The following is a 26,265-nucleotide window of genomic DNA, read 5'->3' on the forward strand; positions in this document are numbered from 1 at the left end:
GACTTCCAAAATCGATGACTGCCATGGTGTGGCTTTAACATTGCCCGATAGGGGAAGCAACCATGTCCCCTTAGAGTTGGCAATGGCACACCGATTACCTTGGCTGTATGCGAAGGTGTGTATTGACAAGTGTTCCCCATTTACCAGACTGAGTGCAAGGTCTTGGAAGTGAAGCTTTGGATAAGGCCTGCACCAGAGAGGAGAGCTCAGACTTCAGTTGAGTCCAAAGCTGCGACCAGTCGTGTGGGGCATTGCCAAAGCAGAATGTGAAGCAAGGACAAGGCATCAATGCAATTGCCAGGCCACGAGTCAGTGGGCTTGGAGAGGCAGCTTCAGATAATGAATTAAGAGTGACCCTGAGGAGATAGAGTGTTTCTTTTTGATACTGTGACAAGGAGAATGTAGGAAACATGGAGCTTGATAAAAATCATTCTTCATGCTCTTGGCAGGAGAGAAGACAATGTGAAGGGCAGCACTGAGATTGCCAAAGGCAGGAGCAGAACCATCAAGGGGAAGGGGTGGCAGGATCTGCTCTGCACGCAGAGGATGGACCCCAGAGAGCTGTTGCCATGAGGCACCCTGCTAGTCCCAGGGTCTGCAGAAAGCCCCGAGCATATCAACACATGTCTGAGAACCAGTGCTGCCAAAGACTACACATGTCCAGGCAACTAGTTGATCATATCTGCCATCTTCTGCAGGATTTGGTACCATCTGCTGATTTGGTACCATTGGTACCACTGGCATCCACTGCCAGTGTCACGGAAAGTTAGAGCAAGTGTTCAATTTTTATGTCAGTGGTCCTCCCAGGGCTCTGCAGGTTCCCCTTTGTGGGATTTAGAAGCCTCCGCACACAAGTGTGGTCCAGGAGGTGATGGCTCATTCTGTACAAGGGCATATGGCTTTGTCCATTTTGACCGGAATCAAGCCAGGAAGAAAGACCAATGGGCTTTGCACAAATCTTTGGCTTTCCGCAGGTTCAGGGTGCCATTGACCACAATCACATGGCACTCAGATCTCCAGGGCATCAAACATGAACTATGCTTCCACTCACAATGTTCAGTTGGTCTGCAGCCACACCAAAAACCCATCCTCCAGATGTGTGCTCTATTCCCAGAGAGTGCACGTTCTGAGCTCTCTCCGATCCCAGAGATGTTTCAGGGTCTACAGAGGCTGCAGGGTTGGCTCTTCGCCGACAAGGGCTACCCATTGAGGAGGTGGCTGATGATAGCTGTACAGAGGCCACAGAGTAAAACTGAGAGAATGACATTCATGCTGCAACTCTCACTTGGTGGGCAGACCAAAGGGATGAAGAGGCAGTTCTGGTGCCTGGACTGTTTTGGTGAAGCACTGCAAAAAATCTGCAGAGGGTGTAATGCATCATGGACGTCTGCTGTGCCCTGCACAACCTGGCACTGTAACATGGCAGAGAAACAGCTGGAGAAGAAAGAGATAGCAGAGCAATAAGTTTTCTACGATGAGGAGGAGGTCAAAGGAGATGAGGCTGTGGAGATCCATGAGGGAAAGGATATCAGCCATGAGGCAATGGCAATGTTCAGATGAAGCAGTCAAGCTCAGGATACGCTCATTGCCGTTAAATTCATGGAGGGACATGAAGAGATCCAGTGCGGGCACAACCATCACATGACATCGGAGTATTGCACTTCTACCTGACTGGTGGCAGCACGTACTCTTAAGAAGGCCTCGTCATGGGGACGCAGCGGCTGCCCCCATAGTCCTTCAATTCCAAGAGTATGGCAACAAACTGCAATGGGGATAGTGAATAAATCCTCAGAGCCTCAGTAAATGTCTGACTGATGGCACAGCTTGCCCAAGCTGTAGGAGCAGATGCAGGCCATTCTGCCCATCCAAGTCCGCTTTGCCATTCAATGCGATCATGACTGATTTGATCATCTTCAATTGCACTTTTCCGCCGTAGTCCCATATCCTCGATTTCCTTACTGATTAAAAATCGGTCTATCTCAGCCTTAAACATACTTAATGACCCAGCCTCTATAGTAAAAGAATTCCACAGATTCACTACCCTCAGAAGAGATTCCTCTTCATCTCAGTCTTAAATTGGTGATCCCTTACTCGGAGATTATGCCCTCTGGTCCTAGACTCTCCCACAAAGGGAAACAACCTCTCAGCATCTAACCTGTCAAGCCTCCCCAAGAATTCTATTTGTCTAAATACGGTTACTTCTCAATCCTCTTAAAGTTCAATGAGTACAGGCCCAACCTGCTCAACTCCAAAGAAAATCCGTCCATAACCAGGATCACCCTAGTGAACCTTCTCTAGAATGCCTCCAATGCCAATATATCTTTCCTTGGATAAGGGGGCCAAAACTGTTCATAGTATTCCATATGTGGCCCAACTAGTGCCTTGTACAGTTTTAGCAGGACTTTTCTTTTTTATACTCTATTCCCTTTGAATCAAGGCTAACATTTCATTTGCTTCCCCTATTACCTAATGAATTTGCATGGTAGCTCTGTGATTTTTGCACGAGCATTCCTAAATCTCTGATGGAGTTTTCTGCAGTCTTACTCCATTGAAATAATATTCAGCTCCTTTATTCTTCCTGCCAAAGGGCATAACTTTACATTTTCCTACATTATATTCCTTCTGTCAAGTTTTTTCCCGCTCATTTAACACATGTACCTCCAGACTCGCCGTCAACCTCACCCTTGCTTTTCACTTATTTTTGTGTCATCTGCAAACTTGGCAATAGTACATTCACTTCTCCGGTCCAAGTCATTAACATACAGCGTAAATAAGTGTGGCCGCAGCTCGGATTCCTGTGGCACGCCACTAGTTATAGGTGACCATTCTGAAAATGTCCCTCTTATCCCAACTCTCTGGCTATCAGTTAGTCAATCGTCTATCCATGCTAAAATCTAGCCCCAACACCATAGATTCGTACATTGAGGCACAGCACAAAATGCTACTTATCGAATACTTCTTGGAAATCCTAGTATATTCCATCTACTGGTTGTTATTTATCTACCCTGCTTGTTACTTCAAAGAATAATAAATTTGCCAGGCATGATTTCCCCTTCATGAAGCCATGCCGACTCGTTAGTTTACATTATGTATTTCTAAATGCTCCGTTACATGCTTTATAATGGACTCTTTAACATTTTCCAAATGACAGATGTTAAGCTGACTGGCTACCCGTTTTTGTCTCTCTTCCTTTTTGAATAATGTTGGCAGTTTTCCAATACACTGGGTTTTTTTCCAGAATTTAAGGATTCTTGGAAGATTACTGCCAGTATATCAAATATCGGCTAGTTACTTCCTTTAATATCCTTGGATGTAATCCATCAGGTCCAGGGAATTAGTGGCCTTTAACCCACTATCCTAGTGTTAGTTTTGTTATTTCTTCCCTGTCTTTTGTCCCTTGGTTGAATATTTTTGGAATGCTATTATTGTCTTCTACAGTGAAGACTGACGCAAAGTATTATTTAGCTCCCATTTCATGGCTCCACACATTCTCTAATGGGCCTAGGTTCATTCTGGCCTCTCTTCCATTATATATATATTTAAAGAAGCTCTTACTGTCCATGTTTTAATATTACTTGCTAGTTTGGCCTCAAAAGCTCACCTTCTTGCTCTATCTTTTTGGGGGTCATCTTTTGTTCATTTAAAAACTTTTCCAACACTCTGGCTTACCACTAATCTTTGCAACATTATAGGTTTTATCTTTCAGTTTAATACTATCCTTAACTTACTTGGTTAATTTATCCCCTTCCTAGAATCCTTCTTTCTCACTGGAATATATTGTCATGAGTCACAAACTACTTTCAGAAATGTCTACCATTGCTGATCAACGGTCTTTCCAGCTAAATTCCTTTTCCTGTCCACTCCAGCCAACTCGGTCCTTATTCCTTTGCAATTACCTTTATTTAAGTTTAGCACAGTTGTTACGGTCCCAAATTTCCCACTCTCAAATGAATACTAAAATTCTAACGAGTTATGGTCACTGTTTTCTAGAGGATCTTTTACTCATTGTTCATTAAACCCTGCCTCATTACACACCAGATCCACAGTACCATCTCAAAGGCCTTCTGGAAATCCAAATAGATCATGTTCATTGGCTCTCCTTTGTCCAACTTCCTCGTTAGAATTCTAACAGATTTGTCAGGACTGGGCCCCGAGAGACAGAAAACATGCCTCACAGCATTATCATCTGATGGATGCAGCAGTGCTGGAACTTCACTTGGTTTATCACCACCATCAGCACAGGAGCAGTTGACACCCTGCCCAGCCAGCTGGGTGGTTCGGTCCTTGAAGTCCGTGAGGACCTTCAACTCTGGCATCCCTCCACCCATCTGGGATGAAGAGGCGCGTGAGAGTGCGAGTGATGCTGAACCTTGAGCTAGCAGTGAGTGAGAGCCCAGAGGGTGTAATGGGTGCGTGAGTGTATGAGTGGATTGATGAGAAGGGTGACTTACCCTGGCAGAACAGAAATGATTATTCATCCTCTTCTTGCCTGGATGGTGGTTTTCTTCCATAGCGTGTTGGCACTGACCACCGCTGCCCATGCTGGATTAGCAAGCTTGCTGACTGGTACAGCACATCATGGCAAGGCCTCCGCAGCATCGAGTCGCCTCTCTAGGATGGCGTCGGAAAATTAGGGGGTAGAGTTCCTGACCAGCCATCCCTTCTTCATGACACAAAGTGCGGCCGCTGTGCACTCGGGTGGCCTTGAAATGTGGCGCCCCTATGGTTACTGCACTGCGATATTGGCAGGGCAAATGAATCAGAGGCCACTCCACCAGCAATACGGCATGGAGCACGTGCATGAAAATCTTTGGCGCTAAGTGCCACACTATATGGCATGAAAAGCCACCATTGCCATCGGCAGGTACAATGCCACTTATCCCACCCACCATCAGCCTTTGCCAATTTCCAAGAAAGTCCCACCCATCAATTCAGTTTCTCTCTCCACAGATGCTGCTAGACCTGAGCATTTCCAAAATTTACTGTTTTAAATACCACTGCAATTAGGGTGGTTTAGTATGAAGGATCTAAGAATCCATCCAAGTAACTGAAAATTACTCTAACACAAGGTGAATGGAGTTTAGCTCTTTGGAAATATAAGCAAGTAAAGTAGTTAGAAGGCATGAAATGGTTCGGCTTTCCCTTCCCAACTTGGGAATTGTGAATTTTTATGATATGCAACCTGGCAGCATCTCTCAATCAGAAGGCCCAAGCACTGAATGGGGGAAGCAAGTGAAAGAGGGAAATGGACAAGTTGCAAAATTCAGATACTAGCACCGGATTTTGATTTGTAAGGGGTGACCTGTACAAACTTATGGTGTACAGTGCACAGATTGGCGGAAGGGATTAATATGCACCTAGTGACCATCTGCCCAAGTAGACAGACCATAATGATAACAAAGTATGTTCTATCTGTATTGGAAGCTAGTGATATGGAGTAATCCTGTATTGTGATCCTTGGACTTATGTTTGGGTCATGCTCAATTTTGACCCCAAAGAGCCAAAGGAACTGGAGGCTACGCAAGGCTTTGGAGTTTGCAGAGATGTGGTAGGTCAAGGCCCATAGGGTTTGTTTTCCTATTGGGTTAACACTTTGCAAAGATGTCATTAGCCTGAATTAGACTTGAATCTTTGACACCAGAAGAAGTGAGAGCAAATCCAGTCCCTAAACACCCAACATTCCCACAAATCAAATCCAAATTGCTTAATTCCTACCAAAGACACACATTACAATTTTTTCCAAACCTCTGGAACAAAAAGTAATTTCCCATTTATCACTCACTTTGATTAGTCCAAACTTACTTGTGCATCCCACGATGTTCCTCATGCCAAATCTGGATTCTCTCCTCCCACTGCTCTCTGCTAAGTTTATGCTGCTCCACAACCCTGTAGATGAAGAAAAACATTTTGCAATTCAACACTTGCACACAGAAAATGCTCTTAGAAATTGTTTTAATTATGAAACCTAGTAGTTTACTGTATTCCTCCTGCCTGCGGTGGGCCCAAATCAGCAAAGAAACTGGGGGGGGGGGTCCAGATACATACAGGGGGCTGGTTTAGCACACTGGGCTAAATAGCTGGCTTTTAAAGCAGACCAAGGTAGGCCAGCAGCACGGTTCAATTCCCGTACCAGCCTCCCCGAACAGGTGCCGGAATGTGGCAACTAGGGGCTTTTCACTAACTTCATTTGAAGCCTACTTGTGACAATAAGCGATTTATATTTAATTTTTCATGCATCACTATAACTAAACTAGCTAATGGAATGCTGGCATTTGTGTTTGGAGGACAAGAATGCCGGGGGTAGAGGTCATACTTCAGCCTCAGCCCTGGTTAGACAACACCTAGGAGAGAACGTAGGACAAGTATGGGAAGTTTAGTGAGCCTTGGATAACGAGGGATATTGTGAACCTCGTCAAAATGAAAAAGGCTTTTGTAGTCTAGAAGGGTGGGGACAGTTGAAACCCTCGAGGAAGATAAAGAAAGTAGGAAGGTACTTACGTGGGAAATTAGGAGGGCTGGGTGGTCATGAAAAGTTCTTGGCAAGTAGGATTAAGATGAATCCCAATGCTTTTTATTCATGTGTAGAAAGCAAAAGGGTGGCCAGGGAAGGATTGGACCACTTAAGCACAGTGGGGGGGGAATCTATGTGTTGAGCCAGAGGAAATGGGTGAGGTACTAAATGAATATTTTGCATTGGTGTTCAACAAAGAAAAAGGACTTTATGGAAGATAATTCTTGGGTAGGGTGTGTGGATAATCTGGGTCATGTTGACATCAAAAAAAAAGAGAATTCTCAGGGACAGGATTTACATCCATTTGGAAACAAATGGACTCATTAGTGATAGACAGCATGGTTTTGTGAAGGAGAGGTCGTGCCTCACTAACTTGGATCAAGGTGGTGACAAAGATGATTGATGAGGGGAGGGTGTTGAGTGTTGTTTACATGACTTCAGTAAAGCCTTTGACAAGGTGCCTCATGGCAGACTGGTACAAAAGGTGAAGTCACAGGGTCAGAGGTGAGGTGGCAAGATGGATGCAGAGCTGGCTCGGTCACAGAAGGGTGTTTTTCTGAATGGAAGGTTTGTGACTAGTGTTGTTCCGCAGGGATCGGTGCAGGGGCCTCTTGTTTGTAGTATATATAATTGGGAGGAAATTGCAGCTGGTCTGATTAATAAGTTTGCGGATGACGCCCAAGTTGGTGGAGTGGCAGATAATGTTGAGGATTGTCAGAGGACACAGCTTGGAGACTTGGGCAGAGAAATGAAAAATGGAATTTAATCCGGACAAATGTGAGGTAATGCATTTTGCTATGTCTAACAGAGGGGAAATATACAGTAAAATGGCAAAACTCTTGGGAATATAGAAAGTCAGAGAAATCTGGGCGTACAGATCCACAGATCTTTAAAAGTGGCAATACAAGTGGACAAGGTAGTCAAGAAAGCATACGTGATGCTTGCCTTCATTGGACGGGGCATCGAGTATAAAAACTGACAAGTCATGCTCCAGTTGTATAGAACCTTGGTACAGCCGCACAATTCTGGTCGCCACACTACCAGAAGGACGTGGAGGCTTTGGAAAGGGTGCAGAGTAGGTTTACCAGGATGTTGCCTGGTTTGGAGGGCGTTAGGTATGCGAAGAGGCCGAATCGACTCAGACGGTTTTCATTAGAATGACAGAGGTTGAGGAGCGACCTGATAGAGGTCTACAAGATGTGAGGCATGTATATAGAGTGGATGGGCAGGCATTCATTTCCAGGGTGGAGATGTCAGTCACTAGGGGGTAGAGGTATAAGGTCTGAGGGGCAAAGTTCAGAGAGACGTGCAAGGCAGGTTTTTAAAAATAATATATACACAAGAGGGTGGAGAGTGCCTCGAACACACTGCCAGGAGAGGTTGTAGAAGCAGATACATTAAAGGCATCTCAACAAATACATGGATAGGATGTGTATAGAGGGATACGGCACTAGGAAGTGCTGAGGGATTTGGCCAAGGATGGTATCATGACCGGTACAGGCTGGGAGGGCTGAAGGGCCTGTTCCTGTGCTGTATTGTTCTTTAGATACTGGGAGCAGTTCTGGTCAAATATCAGAAGATGGATAAAACTGTCTTGGGAGGCTTTGTGACATAGGTTTACCAGAATGGTACCTGAACACACAGGTTTAAACAAAGATAGATCGCACAAAAAAGTGGGTTGCTGTTTTTGCTAGAATTTAGACGACTGAAGGGGCAATTTGATCAAGGTTTGTAAAATATTAAAGAAGGGAAAACACAGGGTAATTGGAGAAAAAGAATCCTGCTGATTGGGAAGTCCAGTGGGGCATGGCAAAAAAGAAAACCAGAACTTTCAGGAGTGAAGTTCGAGAGTACTTCTGCACAAGAAGTTTGGAATTCTCATCTGCAAATGGCAACTAATGCTAGATGGATTGTTAATTTTGAATCGGATTAGAACAGATTTTTGTTCAGGGAACATAGAGAAAAGGTGGATATAAGGAGTTTTGTTACAAATCAGCATGATTTCGCTGAACAGTGGATCAGGTTCAAGGGGTCAAATGGCCTATTCCTATTCGAACGTTCTCATGACAGCAACATGGCTAACATCAAAGCATTTTTGGGAGAAGGTAGTAAATTCCGTACTGATAAGCTTGTAAAAGCTGTTAGTCATTTAACTGAAAATATGAAATGGTCCTAACTGGGCAGAACCAAAAATGCGTCAATCTAAAGTTAAAATCTTCAGGAAGCCAAAATGCTGTCCTTTCACCCAATTCGTTTTTAATTCTCAATTTCTTTATTTTTTTTTCAGGCTTTTAATCTGGAGTAGTCCCTGGATCTCAAATTCTTGGCCCTTCTACTCAACCATGGAACTGGCATGCAAGTAACCTGACCCATCGCGTTGGCACCAACCAGCCAAAAGAGCACCCTACCTAGACCCACACCCCCTGCCCTATCCCAGTAACCTTAAGGGGCAATTTAGCATGGCTAATCCACATAGTCCTGCAGACTGTGGAAGGAGACGAAAGCACCCGGAGCAAACCTACGCAGACATGGGGAGAACGTACAAACTGCAGACAATCAGCCAAAGTTGGAATTTAATCCAGGTCCCTGGCGCTGTGAAGCAGCAGTGCTAACCACAGTGCCAATCACTCGGCACTATATAGATACGGCAGATTTAAAATTGCACTTTCTCCAGTTTCAGCCTCACTTCAAAAATAGGGTCAAATGCAGTCATGAATCTGCCTAGCAACAGCAGTAAATGAGTTTAACAAATCATGATAAAATGAGAGATGTCTAGCAACAGGCCAAATCGGTCTACAGGCAACAGTAGACAGCATTCAAAAGGCCCCATTGAGGAGTGTCTCGCCCAGTAACGAGATTAAAAGGCTATTTTGATAACAATCGGGTGTGAATAGCTTATGAGGAGAAACAGCTTTTGATGATTGGGAAAGGTCACTGATGTATGGTCTAGGAAGGCGATAGGGCAAACAGCCACTGACACAGAAGGCATAATCAAAGAGGAACAAAGGTATAATTGATCTAACGATCAGAAGCCAAGGAGGCAGTTAACACCCAGCAGTCTCAGAAGGCAGACATGCCAGTTTATTTTGAAAGCTAGTTTTTTCAGCTAGCAGACTAGAAGCCAGTTTTAGATCACATAAGCCCTTAAATATCTTCGCTGGATCAGAAAAATAAGTTTCCCAGACTGGAGTATCGTCACCCGTATTGTGCAGAACTAGAAGCTGGATTTAATTTGTATGCTTTTAGGGGAAATCTTACATAGTTCAGGTATCGTAGATATATTTTGGAATAAGCGTTACATTTTATATAAACTGCTGTGTGTTTAGTAATTCATACATCTTAATTGCAGAGTACAAAGAACAAAAAACATTACAGCACAGGAACAGGCCCTTCAGCCCACCAATCCTGCGCCGATCCAGATTCCTTATTTAGACCTACTACTTATTGCCCAAAAGATCTGTTTCCCTTCATTCCTGCCCATTTGTCTATCAAGATACATCTTAAAATGTTGCTACCATGCCTGCCTCCACCACATCCACTGGCAACACGTTCCAGGCACCCACCACCCTCTGCGTGAAAAACTTTCCCCGCACATCTCCCCTAAACTTTCCCCCTCTCACTTGGAACCTGCCCCCTTGTAATGGAGTCTTCCAGTAAAATAGTCCTGTTCCTATGTATTTGTCTTTTCTTTACTTCAATAAACAAACAGTCCTTAATAATTATTACACAGCGACTGGGGTATTTATTCTCACTGGGGTTTCACTTGTCTCCTCACACCGAAACAATACAAAACTATACACCCCCATGTACCCTAGAGATATCATCTTGCTTAAAAACATGAAAACCACCAATACATTCTGTATGCTCAAAGAACAGTGTAAATTTCTGTAAATCTCACTTTGCAGAACATAACTTCAAAGGGCAAAATAATGTTTTAGGTGTTGAACAAACGTTAATCATAGCCCTACTTTAAAATTTTATATAATTCACTGGTACTGCTCAGGGAAACAATGTAAAGCTCTGTTCTAACTAACTGCACAAAACTACAAGTTCGGTTAGCCAGCAGTTAACTCTCATCCCCAGCTGAGTTTCCAGCCAACTGTACACAGTATAAAAATAGGAACAGCGTATACCATGGACATTTTTGCTTGGCAAAACATGAATTGTGCACAGGGCCAGGATCATGCCTTGAAACACCAGGCCACTTTTGTTCCTTGGAAATGGGGTTCCTAGAAAATTTACATGAAGGTGACTTCTATCAGGTGTTAGAGTAGTTAACCATATAGGTGATCACACTCGACCATGGGCAATGGTTCAGTTATTCAGTTATACTCCTTTATGAATACAAAACTAGTTGTAGATAGAGAATAAGCTATTAATACCTCAATACTATACAAGAACGAAGAGGGGCTGGGAGAGTTTTTTTATTTTAAAAATATAGATAGATACTGCTTAGCTCAAATGGCTAGTGCGAGGTTTAGAATACAGCCAACAGCACAAGAACAATCTGTTCTGACAGAGATAAAAGTGGGGCCTGCCTCCTCACCCTAGTAAAATCACAGCAACTCTTGAATAATTGATGGACACGGCTGGAGAAAAATATCCAACCGAAAACATTGGTGGAGAGAGAATCAAATCTCCACAATTTAACCCTGGCAGACCAACAGAACTCTCAATCTCCACAAGCAGTCACCATCGTCAGTTCAAAGAGGTTCTTCCAATTATCTCCTGAAGTTACAACCCCTGAAGAAATCCAGGGTTAGTACATGTTTAAAATACAGCATCCTTCTACATTGAAGCCAAGATTTGGGTGTCCAGCCTATAGCCTTGGGCAGCACGGTAGCATTGTGGATAGCACAATTGCTTCACAGCTCCAGGGTCTCAGGTTCGATTCCGGCTTGGGTCACTGTCTGTGAGGAGTCTGCATATCCTCCCAGTGTGTGCGTGGGTTTCCTCCGGGTGCTCCGGTTTCCTCCCACAGTCCAAAGATGTGCAGGTTAGCTGGATTGGCCATGATAAATTGCCCTTAGTGTCCAAAATTGCCCTTAGTGTTGGGTGGGGTTACTGGGTTATGGGGATAGGGTGGAGGTGTTGACCTTGGGTAGGGTGCTCTTTCCAAGAGCTGCTGCAGACTCGATGGGCCGAATGGCCTCCTTCTGCACTGTAAATTCTATGATGATCAGAAGTCATGAGTTCCTGTGCAAGTTCTTAGGTTTACCTACCGCTGTGGGAGCAGGCTGTCAGATGGAAGGTAGCCAGTCTTGTGTGCTTCCATGCTGAAGTCTCCAAACTTTGATTGGACTGCATAGGAGGCAAGCAGGACAGCTGTTTCAGGAGGGCAGTAAACTTCATCAGAAAGAATGCCTTCCTTGACCTGAAGGAAGAAAAGCTTCTGGGTGACGTCCTGGATTAGTTCCTCAGCCACATCTTCGGGGAAGAACTTGCCACGGAATTTGAACTGAACAGGATTTTCTTTCTTTAAATCCTGCTGAGATACCTAACAAGAAAACAAAAAGGTTTTGATCACTTTTCAAAACAAAATCAAAATGTCATTTCACCATTAAAATGGCATATTCCTTTAATTAGAAGTCATTAAAAACCTAATCGACATTAATGCTTCATTGAGCATCCTCTTTAGGTTTAGAAATATACACCATGTTAAAACAAGGCAACTGCAGGAATGCAACTAGAACACCAGTCAACCTTTATCTCGAACTGCCATTTTCTCAGAACGAATCACCCAATCAGCAAAGCTCATTTTCCATCACTAAACCATACAAAACCAAGGAGGACCTGGACTCGAGGCCTTACTAAGTGCAAAGCTAACCAAATTTATTAGCCCTGGGAAGTGTTGGGAGCTGAATGAATCTGCTTAGTATCTTGCTAAACAGAGCGACGCGGAGTATTTGGCGAGATTGGGAATTCACTGGTTTTCATTGCTATGGTTGTGTTATCTAACTGAAATGCAACTATTTTTCTTACTTTTCAACTGCAACTTAATGATAGTTAACCCACTGTAACTCTACCTCAAGACTAGATTCCAATTATTGTGGATGACTGATCAGTTATAGCTGCTGTGTTTCTAAAACATTATAAAAAAGAGAGAGATATTTGCTCAAGCACAAAGAGTAAATTTGCTCAGTGTGACAAGGAGAATTTGGTGAGACTGGGAGAATGTGCTATGTAAAAATTGTGGGCGGCACAGTAGCAGTGGTTCGCACTGTTGCTTCACAACGCCAGGTCCCAGGTTCGATTCCCGGCTTGGGTCACTGCTTGTGCGGAGTCTGTACGTTCTCCCAGTGTCTGCGTGGGTTTCCTCTGGGTGCTCCGGTTTCCTCCCACATGTCCCAAAAGACGTGCTGTTAGGTGAATTTGACATTCTGAATTCTACCTCAGTGTACCCGAACAGGTGCCGGAGTGTGGCGACTCGGGGCTTTTCACAGTAACGCCATTGCAGTGTTAATGTAAGCCTATGTGTGACAATAAAGATGGGCACACTCCTTGTCAGCTGCAATTTTTAACAAGGTGGGTTCCTGACACTTGTAGCTTGTATATTTTGTGCCATGTAATAATAATAATAATCATAATAATAATAATAATAATAATAACAACAACAACATTGTCACAAGTAGGCTTTAATTAAGTTCCTGTGAAAAGCTCCTAGTCGCCACATTCCGGCATGTGTTCGGAGAGGCTGGAACGGGAATTGAACCCACGCTGGTGGTCTTGTTCTGCATTACAAGCCAGCCCCATGTAGGAACTCCAGGACACTTTATCTGCCCTGGATAATTGTGTACAAGTGCTACGGCTATGGGGATATTGGGCATAGGGATTCTATGCCTCCAGTTTAAGAGATGCAGGAAGGGTTGAAATCAATGCAGTTCATACAGGAAAATAAGCATTTCCTGGGTCCCATGTTCCAGAAGTGGTCACACCATAACTACAGAGTCTATGGGAGAATAGATAGCGGATGGCCTTCTTGCAGGGTAGAACGAGGCAGACAGTGCAGAAATCATCTGTCAACTTGGTTTTTGAGTGCTGAAAACTGGTGAGCATAAGAACACCTTGGGGTAAGTGCAGTCCAGGTTACATTCACTACACGAGGCAAATTATAGCAGAGGAGCACAGCAGGTTCTAGAAATGCAGCAATCATAGAGGATTCAATAGTCAGAGGTAGACTGGCATTTCTGCAACTGCTGAGCATGGAGTGATATTTTACTGTCCTGGTGTTGGGTAAAGGACGTCACAGCGAGTCAAGTGTTAGACTTACTCCCAGTATCTCGTGTTAGTGAGCATAAGGATTGCAGGGCAAGGCTGGCTAACAGGAGGCTGGAGAATAGTGCAGCAAAGACCTATACAAGATAGACAGATTGTGTCTCAACTGGCTGGGACTAATGTTATCACAGGGAAGTTTAACTGGTGCTGTGGAGGGGAAACTAGTTTGGCAGGGGGTGGACCACTGGGAAAAGCATTAAGAGGAGATACATGATACATGGAGAGATGAGCAAGATTAGAAAATAGAGTAGTAAGGAATAGGAAGGGCAAGATGGGAATGGAAAGCGAGAGGCATGTTAAGATTAAAGTTTATAAATGCCAGGAGCATGGTAAACATGCAGAGTTGAAAACACAAGTCACCGTTTTTAGCATTCATTACATAATTTTTTTGTCCTCATGTCACCTCAATTTTTTTCTAAACAATTGTGTCCACTGGTTTCTGGCACTTCGGATAGCTCCTCCTTTACGGTGTCAAAACCATGCATGATTTTTGAACACCCACGCACACAGGGAGAACTTGCAAACTCCACACAGGCAGTCACCCAAGGCCAGAATTCTGTCTTTTTAACAACTTTCAAAATTGTATAATTTTAGTTCTTGTTGTCCTGCTTTCCTACTGCTATTCAGCATTAAATTTGTATTTGCCATAAGTCTACTCATTTCAACATTCCATCTTCTGAAGTCTGTCATTAACCTCAAGTTTTGTATATTTGAATTCTCATTTGCAAATTTTGAACTTATGCAAATATTGAGAGAGATAATGTCCAGAGTGAAAGGGAGAATTTCTGAAATGTGTTCAGGAGAACATAGAACATTACAGCGCAGTACAGGCCCTTCGGCCCTCGATGTACCGACCTGTGAAACCACTAAAGCCCATCTACACTATTCCCTTAATCGTCCATATGTCTATCCAATGACCATTTGAATGCCCTGAGTGTTGGCAAGTCCACTACTGTTGCAGGCAGGGCATTCCACGCCCTTAATTCCACATTACTAGTGGTGTACCACAGATCCTTGTGGTACACCATTAGTAACTGGACTCCAGTCTGAACATTTCCCATCAACCACCACCCTTTGTCTTCTTCCAGCTAGCCAATTTCTGATCCAAACTGCTAAATCACCCCGAATCCCATGCCTCCATATTTTCTGCAGTAGCCTACCGTGGGGAACCTCCATTTACTACTCTCGGAGTAAAGAACCTACCTCTGACATCTGTCTTATATCTATCTCCCCTCAATTTAAAACTATGTCCCCTTGTGCTAGACATCACTATCCGGGGAAAAAGGCTCTCACTGTCCACCCTATCCAAGCCTCTGATCATCTTGTATACCTCAATTAAGTCACCTCTTAACCTCTCTAACGAAAACAGCCTCAAGTCCCTCAGCCTTTCCTCATAAGATCTTCCCTCCATACCAGGCAACATTCTGGTAAATCTCCTCTGCACCCTTTCCAATGCTTCCACATCCTTCCTATAATGCGGCGACCAGAATTGCACGCAATACTCCAAATGTGGCCGCACCAGAGTTTTGTACAGCTGCAACATGACCTCATGGCTCCGAAACTCAATCCCTCTACCAATAAAAGCTAACATACCTTACGCCTTAACAACCCTCGCCTTAACAACCCTCGCCTTAACAACCCTCGCCTTAACAACCCTCTCAACCTGGGTGGCAACTTTCAGGGATCTATGTACATGGACACCGAGATCTCTGCTCACACTACCAAAAATCTTACCATTAGCCCAGTACTCTGTCTTACTGTTATTCCTTCCAAAATGAATCACCTCACACTTTTCTGCATTAAACTCCATTTGCCACCCCTCAGCCCAGCGCTGCAGCTTATCTATTTCCCTCTGTAACTTTTAACATCCTTCCGCACTGTCCACAACTCCACCGACTTTAGTGTCATCTGCAAATTTACTCACCCATCCTTCTACGCCCTCCTCCAGGTCATTTATAAAAAATGACAAACAGCAGTGGCCGCAAAACAGATCCCTGTGGTACACCACTAGTAACTGGACTCCAGTCTGAACATTTCCCATCAACCACCACCCTTTGTCTTCTTCCAGCTAGCCAATTTCTGATCCAAACTGCTAAATCACCCTGAATCCCATGCCTCCATATTTTCTGCAGTAGCCTACCGTGGGGAACCTTATCAAACGCTTTACTGAAATCCATATACACCACATCAACTGCTTTACCCTCATCCACCTGTTTGGTCACCTTCTCAAAGAACTCGATAAGGTTTGTGAGGCACAACCAACCTTCCACAAAACCGTGTTGACTATCTCTAATCAAATTATTATTTTCCAGATGATTATACATTCTATCTCTTATAAACCTTTCCAAGACTTTGCCCACAACAGAAGTAAGGCTCACTGGTCTATAGTTACCGGGGTTGTCTCTACTCCCCTTCTTGAACAAGGGGACATTTGCTATCCTCCAGTCTTCTGGCACTATTCCTGTCGACAAAGATGACTTAAAGATCAAAGCCAAAGGCTCAGCAATCTCCTCCCTAGCTTCCCAGAGAATCCTAGGATAAATCCCATCCGGCCCAGGGGACGTACCCATTTTCACACTTTCCAGAATTGCTAACACCTCCTCCTTATGAACCTCAAGCCCTTCTAGTCTAGCAGCCTGTATCTCAGTATTCTCCTCGACAACATTGTCTTTTTCCTGTGTGAATACTGATGAAAAATATTCATTTAGCACCTCTCCTATCTCCTCGGACGCCAAGCACAACTTTCCACTACTGTCCTTGACTGGCCCTACGTTTACTCTAGTCATTCTTTTATTCCTGACATATCTATAGAAAGCTTTAGGGTTATCCTTGATCCTACCTGCCAAAGACTTCTCATGTCCCCTCCTGGCTCTTCTTAGCTCTCTTTAGGTCCTTCCTAGCTAAGTTGTAACTCTCGAGCGCCCTAACTGAACCTTCATGTCTCATCTTTACACAAGCCTCCTTCTTCCTTTTGACAAGTGTTTCAACTGCTTTAGTAAACCACGGTTCCCTCGCTCGACCACTTCCTCCCTGCCTGACAGGTACATACTTATCAAGGACACGCAGTAGCTGTTCCTTGAACAAGCTCCACATTTTCATTGTGCCCACCCCCTGCAGTTTTCCTCTCCATCCGATGCATCCCAAGTCTTCCCTCATCGCATCATAATTGCCTTTCCCCCAGATATAACTCTTGCCCTGCGGTATATACCTATCCCTTTCCATCACTAAAGTAAACGTAATCGAATTGTGGTCACTATCACCAAAGTGCTCACCTACCTCCAAATCTAACACCGGTCCTGGTTCTTCACCCAGTACCAAATCCAATATGGCCTCACCTCTCGTTGGCCTATCTACATACTGTGTCAGGAAACCCTCCTGCACACATTGGACAAAAGCAGACCCATCTAAAGTACTTGAACTATAGCGTTTCCAGTCAATATTTGGAAAGTTAAAGTCCCCCATAACAACTACCCTGTTGCTTTCGCTCCTATCCAGAATCATCTTTGCAATCCTTTCCTTTACATCTCTGAAACTTTTCGGAGGCCTATAGAAAACCCCTAACAGGGTGACCTTTCCTTTCCTGTTTTTAACCTCAGCCCATACTACCCCAGTAGAAGAGTCCTCATCAAACGTCCTTTCTGCCACCGTAATACTGTCCTTGACTAACAATGCCACCCCTTTCCCCTCTTTTACCACCTTCCGAGCTTACTGAAATATCTAAACCCCGGCACCTGCAACAACCATTCCTGTCCCTGCTCTATCCATGTCTCCGAAATGGCCACAACATCGAAGTCCCAGATACCAACCCATGCCGCAAGTTCACCCACCTTATTCCAGATGCTCCTGGCATTGAAGAAGACACTGTAAACCACCTTCCTGTCTGCACTCCTGCAACTTTGAAACCTTACTCATGACCTCCCTACTCTCAACCGCCTGTATACTGGAGCTACAATTCAGGTTCCCAATCCCCTGAACTAGTTTAAACTTTCCCCAAGAGCATTAGCAAATTTCCCCCTTAACCAATACATTCACAGTCCAAATAGGAAGACCACATTTGCTAAATCTGGTGCTTGGGGATGATATGGGGCAAAAGGTCAAATGTTCAAAGGACAGCTGTTGGATAAGTATGATCATTGCAAAAGTGTTTTAGATAAGTAATGATCAAGGGACCATCTAAAGTGGAGCTTTTAAATTGGAAGGGGGCCAGCTTCAATGGTGACTTTTGCTCCAATCTACTCCAACTAGATCCCAGATTTGACAGGAAAAACTATGATGGGACAATGAGTGATCTTTGAGGTGCTTTTTATAGTACAGGCTAGGTTAACAGGAGGTTAGAAAAATTGTGCAAGATAGAGGTCTTCAGATTCCTGCAGCATTAGGCCAGTTCCAGGGCTGGCGAGAATTGTGCAAGCCAGCTGGGTAGGATCTCACCAATGTCCCTCAAAGGGTGCTAACTAGTGTTAATGTTCAGGAGTGTTAAAAACACATTTGGCAGGGGTGAATATCAGAAGAGAAATAAGGTGCAGAGACCAAAAGAGGGAACAGAATTGCAAAGAAGGGTAGGATTGGGAATGTAACATTTGTGGGATTCAAGGTACACAGGGGGAAAAAAAAACAAATATCAAGGGAGGGGCAGAAGGCAACAATCAAAAAAAAGTATTATACTGGATAAAAGGTGTAGGAAGAGTTTGAGGACAGAATCTATTCAGTCAAAATCAACGAACAAAAGGATTCTATTATTAGTGTTTACTATCATCCAAACAGTGGAAAGGATTGGATTGGATTGGTTTATGGTCACGTGTACAGAGGTACAGTGAAAAGTATTTTTCTGCGAGCAGCTCAACAGATCATTAAGTACATGAGAAGAAAAGGGAATAAAAGAATATACATAATAGGGCATCACAACATATACAATGTAACTACACAAGCACTGGCATCGGATGAAGCATACAGGGTGTAGTGTTAAAGAGGTCAGTCCATAAGAGGGTCATTTAGGAGTCTGGTGACAGTGGGGAAGAAGCTGTTTTTGAGTCTGTTCGTGCGTGTTCTCAGACTTCTGTATCTCCTGCCCGATGGAAGAAGTTGGAAGAGTGAGTAAGCCGGGTGGGAGGGATCTTTGATTATACTGCCCGCTTTCCCCAGGCAGCGGGAGGTGTAGATAGAGTCAATGGATGGGAGGCAGGCTCGTGTGATGGACTGGGTGGTGTTCACGACTCTGAAGTTTCTTGCGGTCCTGGGTCGAGCAGTTGCCATACCAGGCTGTGATGCAGCCCGATAGGATGCTTTCTATGGTGCATCTGTAAAAGTTGGTAAGAGTCAATGTGGACATGCCGAATTTCCTTAGATTCCTGAGGAAGTATAGGCGCTGTTGTGCTTTCTTGGTGGTAGCGTCGACGTGGGTGGACCAGGACAGATTTTTGGAGATGTGCACCCCTAGGAATTTGAAACTGCTAACCATCAAATTTGCAGGCAAAACTATAAAGTAATGATATTGGGATTCTTTACATGGTTGCTGTCCTCAGTCTATATTTGGATAATTTAAAGAGCAAAGAAGGAGGAGGAAATCTTGAAATGTGTACAACTTTACAAGTTCAACAAGGAACAAAGCAATTCTATATCTGATTCTGGACAATGTGGGGCAAGTGAAGCATGTTTCAATGAGAGAACATTTTGAAAACAATGACTGAAATATCAGGCTTAAACTAATTATAGAAAAGGACGCAGCACAGTTAAGCATAAAGTACAAAACTGGAGGGCAGCCAACTTCAGGGAGTTGAAAGAGGATCAGGCCTAGGTGCAATAGAATCAAAAATTGTTTGGCAAAACAGAATGATCAATGAGAGGTCTTCAAGGTAGAGTTGTTCAGGTGGAGTACACATTCCCATGAAGGGGAAAGGAAGTTCATCCGAAGCTAGAGTTCCAATGGTGTAGAGGTTAAAAAGGCTCCACCATCATATGGGCTAATAAAGTTAACATGGGCTGATTTTGGAGTATAAAGACAGCTGGTGAGGGTAAAGCAATTGGGTGTTGTATATCTGGACTGTCTAATGACATTTGACAAATGATCAAGACAATATCTTTGAAAAACACATGGTGGAATGAACCAGAAGCACTTTTTTTTTTTGACCCAGGGCCAGGATTCGAACCCGGGTCCTCAGCGCCGTAGGCAGAAATGCTAACCTGTGCCATGTGCCGCCCCACCAGAAGCAATTAATGATATTATAGTAAAGAATCCTCAAGGAAGAGCGATCATAACGTGGTGAATTTCACGTTCAGTGTGTGAACCTTGGGTCTGAAACTAGTGCTTTAAACAGAAGTAAAGACAAATCCAAAGTTTTGGAAAGGAAAGAAGGAAAGAGGGGGGGGGGGGGGCTTGAGAATTCAAAACAAAAAATGATTTTCTGCAGGTCAGGATTAACTGTATTGGAGAGAGAAATTAAAAGGGTATTTTCTTCAAGACCTCTTGGAGGTCTCAGGAGGATTTTCAGGAATCAGGGTGGATTTTCTTCAACCTTTCAAACAGGGGATAAGCTTTCACAGGCAGCCTACACGGCAGGACTGCTTGCAGCCATCAGAAACCAAAACACTCTCAGGCTGACTGGAGAGAGTTTTAAATCGCCAGCCTTTGCTGCTACAGAGAGTCCAAACCGGTGTGCCCGCTTCCCCCCTGGTCTAAGCAGAACTAACTCAGAATGGAGTCTGTCTTCTAGCCAGAATCTTCACACCAATCAGGATCAAGAGGGAAACAAATACTGGGAGATCTTATAACAGCTTATTGCCTGCCAGCCAAGTTCAAAGCATCATCAGTGGGCCATACCAAATAGCACACTGTACTAAGTGAAGTCCTTGGGACCAGTTCAAATAGCACATTAGACTGTGCTAGCTCAGTTTAAAAGCATAGTCTGCAGAATTTTAGCAGCCAGCAGAGCAGAACATAAAGGGAATTACACAGGAAGGCACGATTTAAACAGGGAAAGCAAGATTTAAACAAGAGGATCCCGTGTGTCATTGTATATGAAGCACAAAAAGTTATCTTATTACAGCATGTAATTAGAAAGGCAAACAGATTGTTGTCCTTTATTGCAGAGGGATGAATTAAAAGTAGGGAAGGCTTGCTACAACTGGAGGACATTGGTGAGAACGCACCTGAGAACGGTGAACAGTTTTGGGTCTCTTTACTCAAGGGTCATACTTACTGTATTGGAAACAGTTTGGGGAAGGCACTCTTAGAAAAGGGGTTTGTCTTGAGGAAAAAGTGGAATAGGTTGGGCCTATACTCAGTTAACAAGATGTGACCTTATAATAGATTTTGTGAACCTTTGGAATTCCCTACCACAGACAGCTGTAGAAGCAGAGTCATTGAATATACTCAAGGAATGACATTTGAACACCAGAAGAGTTGGGGTGATGAACAGTAGGCAGAATAATGGAGTGGAGTCCATAATCAGATCAGTCTTGATGTTTTCGTATGGCAAAGCAGGCTAGACAGGATGTACAGCCTCCTTCTGCAGCTATTCCTTACTATCTTACCACATGATAAACAGTTTACCAAACTTCACTAGACTCTGGGGTGGTCCCGGCAGATTGGAAATTAGCAAACGTGACACCACTGTTTAAAAAAGGGGGTAGGCAGAAAGTGGGTAATTATGGGTCAGTGAGCTTAACTTCGGTAGTAGGGAAGATGCTAGAATCTATCAAGGAAGAAATAGCGAGACATCTGGATGGAAATTGTCCCATTGGGCACACGCAGCATGGGTTCATAAATTAGGGGAATTTTGAGGACATTACCAGTGCGGTAGATAATGGGGAGCCAATGGATATGGTATATCTGGATTTCCAGAAAGCCTTTGATAAGGTGCCACACAAAAAGATTGCTGCATAAGATAAAGATGCATGGTAGTAGCATGGATAGAGGATTGGTGAGAGTGGGGATTAATGGGAAAGGAAAGGAAAATCGCTCGTCACTAGTAGGCTTCAATGAAGTTACTGTGAAAAGCCCCTAGTCGCCACATTCCGGCACCTGTTCGGGGTGGCTGGTACAGGAATTGAACCGTGCTGCTGGCCTGCCTTGGTCTGCTTTAAAAGCCAGCGATTTAGCCCAGTGTGCTAAACCAGCCCCTGGTTTTCTGGGTGTTTCTCTGGTTAGCAATCAGTAGCTAGTGGTGTCCTTCAGGGATCAATGTTGGGCCCACAATGGTAAAGCAAAAAGTGCAGAGGATACTGGAAGTCTGCAGAGGGATTTGGATGGGTTAGTGAATGGGCTAGAGTCTGGCAGATGGAATACAATGTTGACAAATGTGAGGTTATCCATTTTTGGTAGGAAGAACAGCAAAAGGGATTATTATTTAAATGATAAACTATTAAAACATGCTGCAGTGCAGAGAGACCTGGGTGTGCTAGTGCATGAGTTGCAAAAAGTTGGTTTACAGGTGATTTAAAAAGTTGGTTTACAGGTGATTAAGGCGGCAAATGGAATTTTGTCCTTCATTGCTTGAGGGATGGAGTTTTAAGACGAGGGAGGCTATGCTGCAATTGTATACGGTGTTAGTGAGGCCACACCTGGAGTAGTGTGTTCAGTTTTGGTCTCCTTACTTGAGAAATGACGTACCGGCACTGGAGGGTGTGCAGAGGAGATTCACTAGGTTAATCCCAGAACTGATGGGGTTGGATTAAAGAGAAGAGGTCGAGTAGACTGGGACTGTACTTGTTGGAATTTAGAAGAATGAGGTTTTTGGGGGGGGGGGGGGGCGGGGGGGGGGAGAAGAGGGAATCTTATTGAGACATATAAAATTATGAAGGGAATAGATAGGATAGATGCGGGCAGGTTGTTTCCACTGGCGGGTGAAAGCAGAACTAGGGGGCATAGCCTCAAAACAAGGGGAAGTAGATTTAGGACTGAGATTAGGGGGAACTTCTTCACCCAAAGGGTTGTGAATCTATGGAATTCCTTGCCCAGTGAAGCAGTAGAGGCTCCTTCATTAAATGTTTCTAAGATAAAGATAGATAGTTTTTTGAAGAATAAAGGGATTAAGGGTTATGGTGTTCGGGCCGGAAAGTGGAGCTGAGTCCACAAAAGATCAGCCGTGATCTCATTGAATGACGGAGCAGGCTCGAGGGGCCAGATGGCCTACTCCTGCTCCTAGTTCTTATGTTCACCAAATTAGAAGTCCATGAAATTAAAAGGACAGAGGAAATATAAATACAACATGGACAATAGAATAAGGATCTGGACTTGGCTTTATAAGGCACAATTTCAAAGCTTGTAGATGTAACAAACAAATGAAAACAAAGTGGGTGGCATGATGGCACAGTAGTTAGCATTGCTGCCTCTCAGTGCCAAGGACCCAGGTTCAGGCCTTGGGTGACCGTCTGTGGGGGGTTTGCACATTCTCCCAATGTCTGCATGGGTTTCCTCCAGGTGCTCTGGTTTCCTCCCACAGAGTTTCCTCCAGGTGCTCTGGTTTCCTCCCACAGTCCAAAAATGGGCAGGTTAGGCTGAATTGGCAGTGCTAAAATTACCCCTTAGTGCCCAGGGATGTACAGGTTAGATGGGATTACAGGGACAGGGCAGGAGTGTGAGCGCTCTTTCAGAGGGTTGGTGTAGCATCGATGGGCCGAATGGCCTCCTTCTGCACGGTCAGGATTCTACTCTATGGAACGACCACAGGAAATTTAAAATTACACCAAAAGAAATCTGTGGAAAACGTTTGAGAAGTGCTTTAAGCTGGCAAATGCAAAATAAACATGGCAGCTGAAGATCAAGAGACAATGCATTTGAGAGGACTAATATGGAAAGATATCGAAAAGTTGTGAGCAGGGAAAACTTGGGTGTCTATTTGCATAAATCCGTAAAGATATGGGAAGCAGCTAGACTGGTTAAAAAGCATACATCAAGGGGAATTTCTTGAGATATATGCAGGTGAGGGAGTTTACTAGGCAACAGGTGAGGGAATTTCCGCGGCTCCCGACACAGGGGATACAGGACAGGGTGCTTTCAGGGGTGTGGGTCGGAGAGGGCAAGGTGTCAGAGATTTATAGAGAGATGAGGGAAGAGGGGGAGGAGTCAGTGGGCGAACTAAAAAGAAAGTGGGAAGAATTAGGGGAGGAGATAGAGGAGGGTATGTGGGCTGATGCCCTAAGCAGGGTAAATTCCTCTTCCTCATGCGCCAGGCTTAGCCTGATTCAATTTAAGGTGCTACATAGAGCACACATAACGGGGGCAAGATTGAGCATGTTCTTTGGAGTGGAGGACAAATGTGGGAGGTGTGGCGGGAGCCCGGCAAACCACGTACATAGGTTTTGGGCGTGCCCAGCACTGGAAGGGTATTGGAAGGGAGTGACGGGAGTGATTTTGCAGGTGGTGAAGGCCCGGGTCAAACTAGGCTGGGGGTTAGCTCTATTTGGAGTTGCGGAAGAGCCGGGAGTGCAGGAGGTGAAAGAGGCCGATGTCGTGGCCTTTGCGTCCCTCGTAGCCCGGCGCAGGATCCTACTCATATGGAAGGAGGCGAAACCCCCCAGACTGGAGGCCTGGGTAAACGATATGGCGGGGTTTATTAAACTGGAGCAGATAAAGTTTGCCCTGAGAGGATCGGCTCAAGGGTTCACCAGGCGGTGGCAGCCATTTCTCAACTACCTAGGGGAACGTTAGAGGGAAGACAGATGACCAGCAGCAACCCGGGGGGGGGGGGGAGAGGAGAGAAGGAGGAGGCTTAGTTGAGTATAGGTCAATAGAGTACGAGGTTTTGTATATTATTATTATTGTTAAAAAGTTTAAAAATTTCTGTTGTTATTGTTATCGTTTCGCTTGTTTTGTAAGCGGGAAAAATGTTGCTCAGGGAAAAAAAATTTCAATAAAATATATACTTTTTTTTAAAAAAGCATACATCAAAACAGAAATCAAAGATAACTTTAAGAATTGCTTTGGCCTCAGTTGGATTAAAAATGGACAATTCCAAACAACAAACAGCAGGTATGGAGGAAGCCTATCAGGGGTGATGGGCTTTTGTAATTAGTAGTCTGATAAAGTTTGGATTGTTATCCTTGGAACAGAGTAGATTATGAAGAGGTGATCAAGTAGGGACACAGATACATTTGAGGGGTTGGGGCTGTTTTCTTTGAGGAAAAGGTTGAGGAGATTGGACTTCTTAAAAGTTGAACAATTCTGTTTATTACAGTAAGAAGTCTTACAACACCAGGTTAAAGTCCAACAGGTTTGTTTCGAATCATTAGCTTTCGGACCAGATCTCCTTCCTCAGGTTAATGAAGAGGTGGGTTCCAGAAACATATACAAGTCAATGATGCAAGACGATACTTGGAATGAGTCTTTGCAGGGAATTAAGTCTTTACCGTCTGTTTATCACCAGCACTGCAAATAGCTAAACTTTCATTGCATCCAAGTTACTCTGGACCCAGTTGCAAATCCACATCCACAATGACGATCATCCTTAAATAAGTTGCAGCCAATCTTACTTAGCAATAAAACACTGAAATTCAACATCCTACAAGGCATGTCCTATTTTGATGATTAGAAAGAGGGGGGAAATTTTAAATATACCACTTTCTCCCACCCAACCATCCCAAGACACAAGAAAGCTTTTCATTTTGGACTTAAGTGAGCGTGGGAAATCAATCAGGATTCATAAAACAGGATTTCATTAAGAGAAATAAATAATCAGGTTTGATCTTGAAAAGTCAAAGCACACTTACCTTTTTATCAAGCTTTAACCAGTTTGGATATCCCTTGTTGTCTGTATACTGGAGTCCAAAATACCAGATCTCTCGCAGGCCAATTGTTTTGACCACCTGTGGAAGAAAGGTGGATACATTCTTACTTTAAAATCTGCAAACTATTTTAGTCACTCACAGGCTTCCTTCTAATCTGTAAATAGCTATAATTGACTGGAGGTTTGAGATTGGAGCTCCTCACAAGACAAGCGAGTAGAAAGCGCAGCATAGAGTCAAAGGAATTTAAATATATTAGAGTTACAAATGATATACGATGGATTTTATATATTGGAGCTTGCCAAAATGTAATTAGCCAATTTTGAAAAACATGTTTTTTGTGGTCACACCAAAACACTTGGTAATGGGTGAAAGAAGTTCACAACTATCCAAGAGAATAGTAACAGCATTATAAAAGGCTACTTTACTTTAGTAAATATCAGCATCACACATTGGTTTCAGTAGATGATTTGGAAGTAGTCCTGGAATCAGTAAATTACAAACAATTAATCAATAGATCTGGCAGTGGAACGTTTTGATTAAGAGTACTGAAGATGCGTACTGCTGCCTGGAAATATTTTAAATCTCATTGCTTTTCATTCAACAAAAGGAATCTAAACAGGTTTAAAAATCGACTAGTTTGCAAATAGCTGAAAGATCACCTAACTAAATTTTGAAACTTCATTTTGAGTCAGGGTCATTTACACCACAGAAGGAAGCTGTTTGGCCAATCAAGTCAGCGCCATTTCTTCATTCTT

General features: G+C 43.8%; 1 protein-coding gene across 3 annotated transcripts in view; it reads right to left on the minus strand.

Moving 5' to 3' along the window:
• The window catches only part of ezrb (ezrin b), a 134,499-nt gene that overhangs the window by 60,115 nt on the left and 48,119 nt on the right, over positions 1-26,265 (minus strand). For all 3 annotated transcript variants that reach the window (XM_072507535.1, XM_072507527.1, XM_072507519.1), the window contains 3 exons: positions 25,493-25,588; positions 11,734-12,008; positions 5,803-5,886 (listed from right to left, as the gene is read on the minus strand). In XM_072507535.1, coding sequence (XP_072363636.1) covers positions 5,803-5,886; positions 11,734-12,008; positions 25,493-25,588 — 455 coding nt within the window. The remainder of the gene's footprint in view (positions 1-5,802; positions 5,887-11,733; positions 12,009-25,492; positions 25,589-26,265) is intronic.

The sequence above is a fragment of the Scyliorhinus torazame genome, chromosome 1 (genome assembly GCF_047496885.1).
Source record: "Scyliorhinus torazame isolate Kashiwa2021f chromosome 1, sScyTor2.1, whole genome shotgun sequence".
Classification (NCBI taxonomy): Eukaryota; Metazoa; Chordata; class Chondrichthyes; order Carcharhiniformes; family Scyliorhinidae; genus Scyliorhinus; species Scyliorhinus torazame.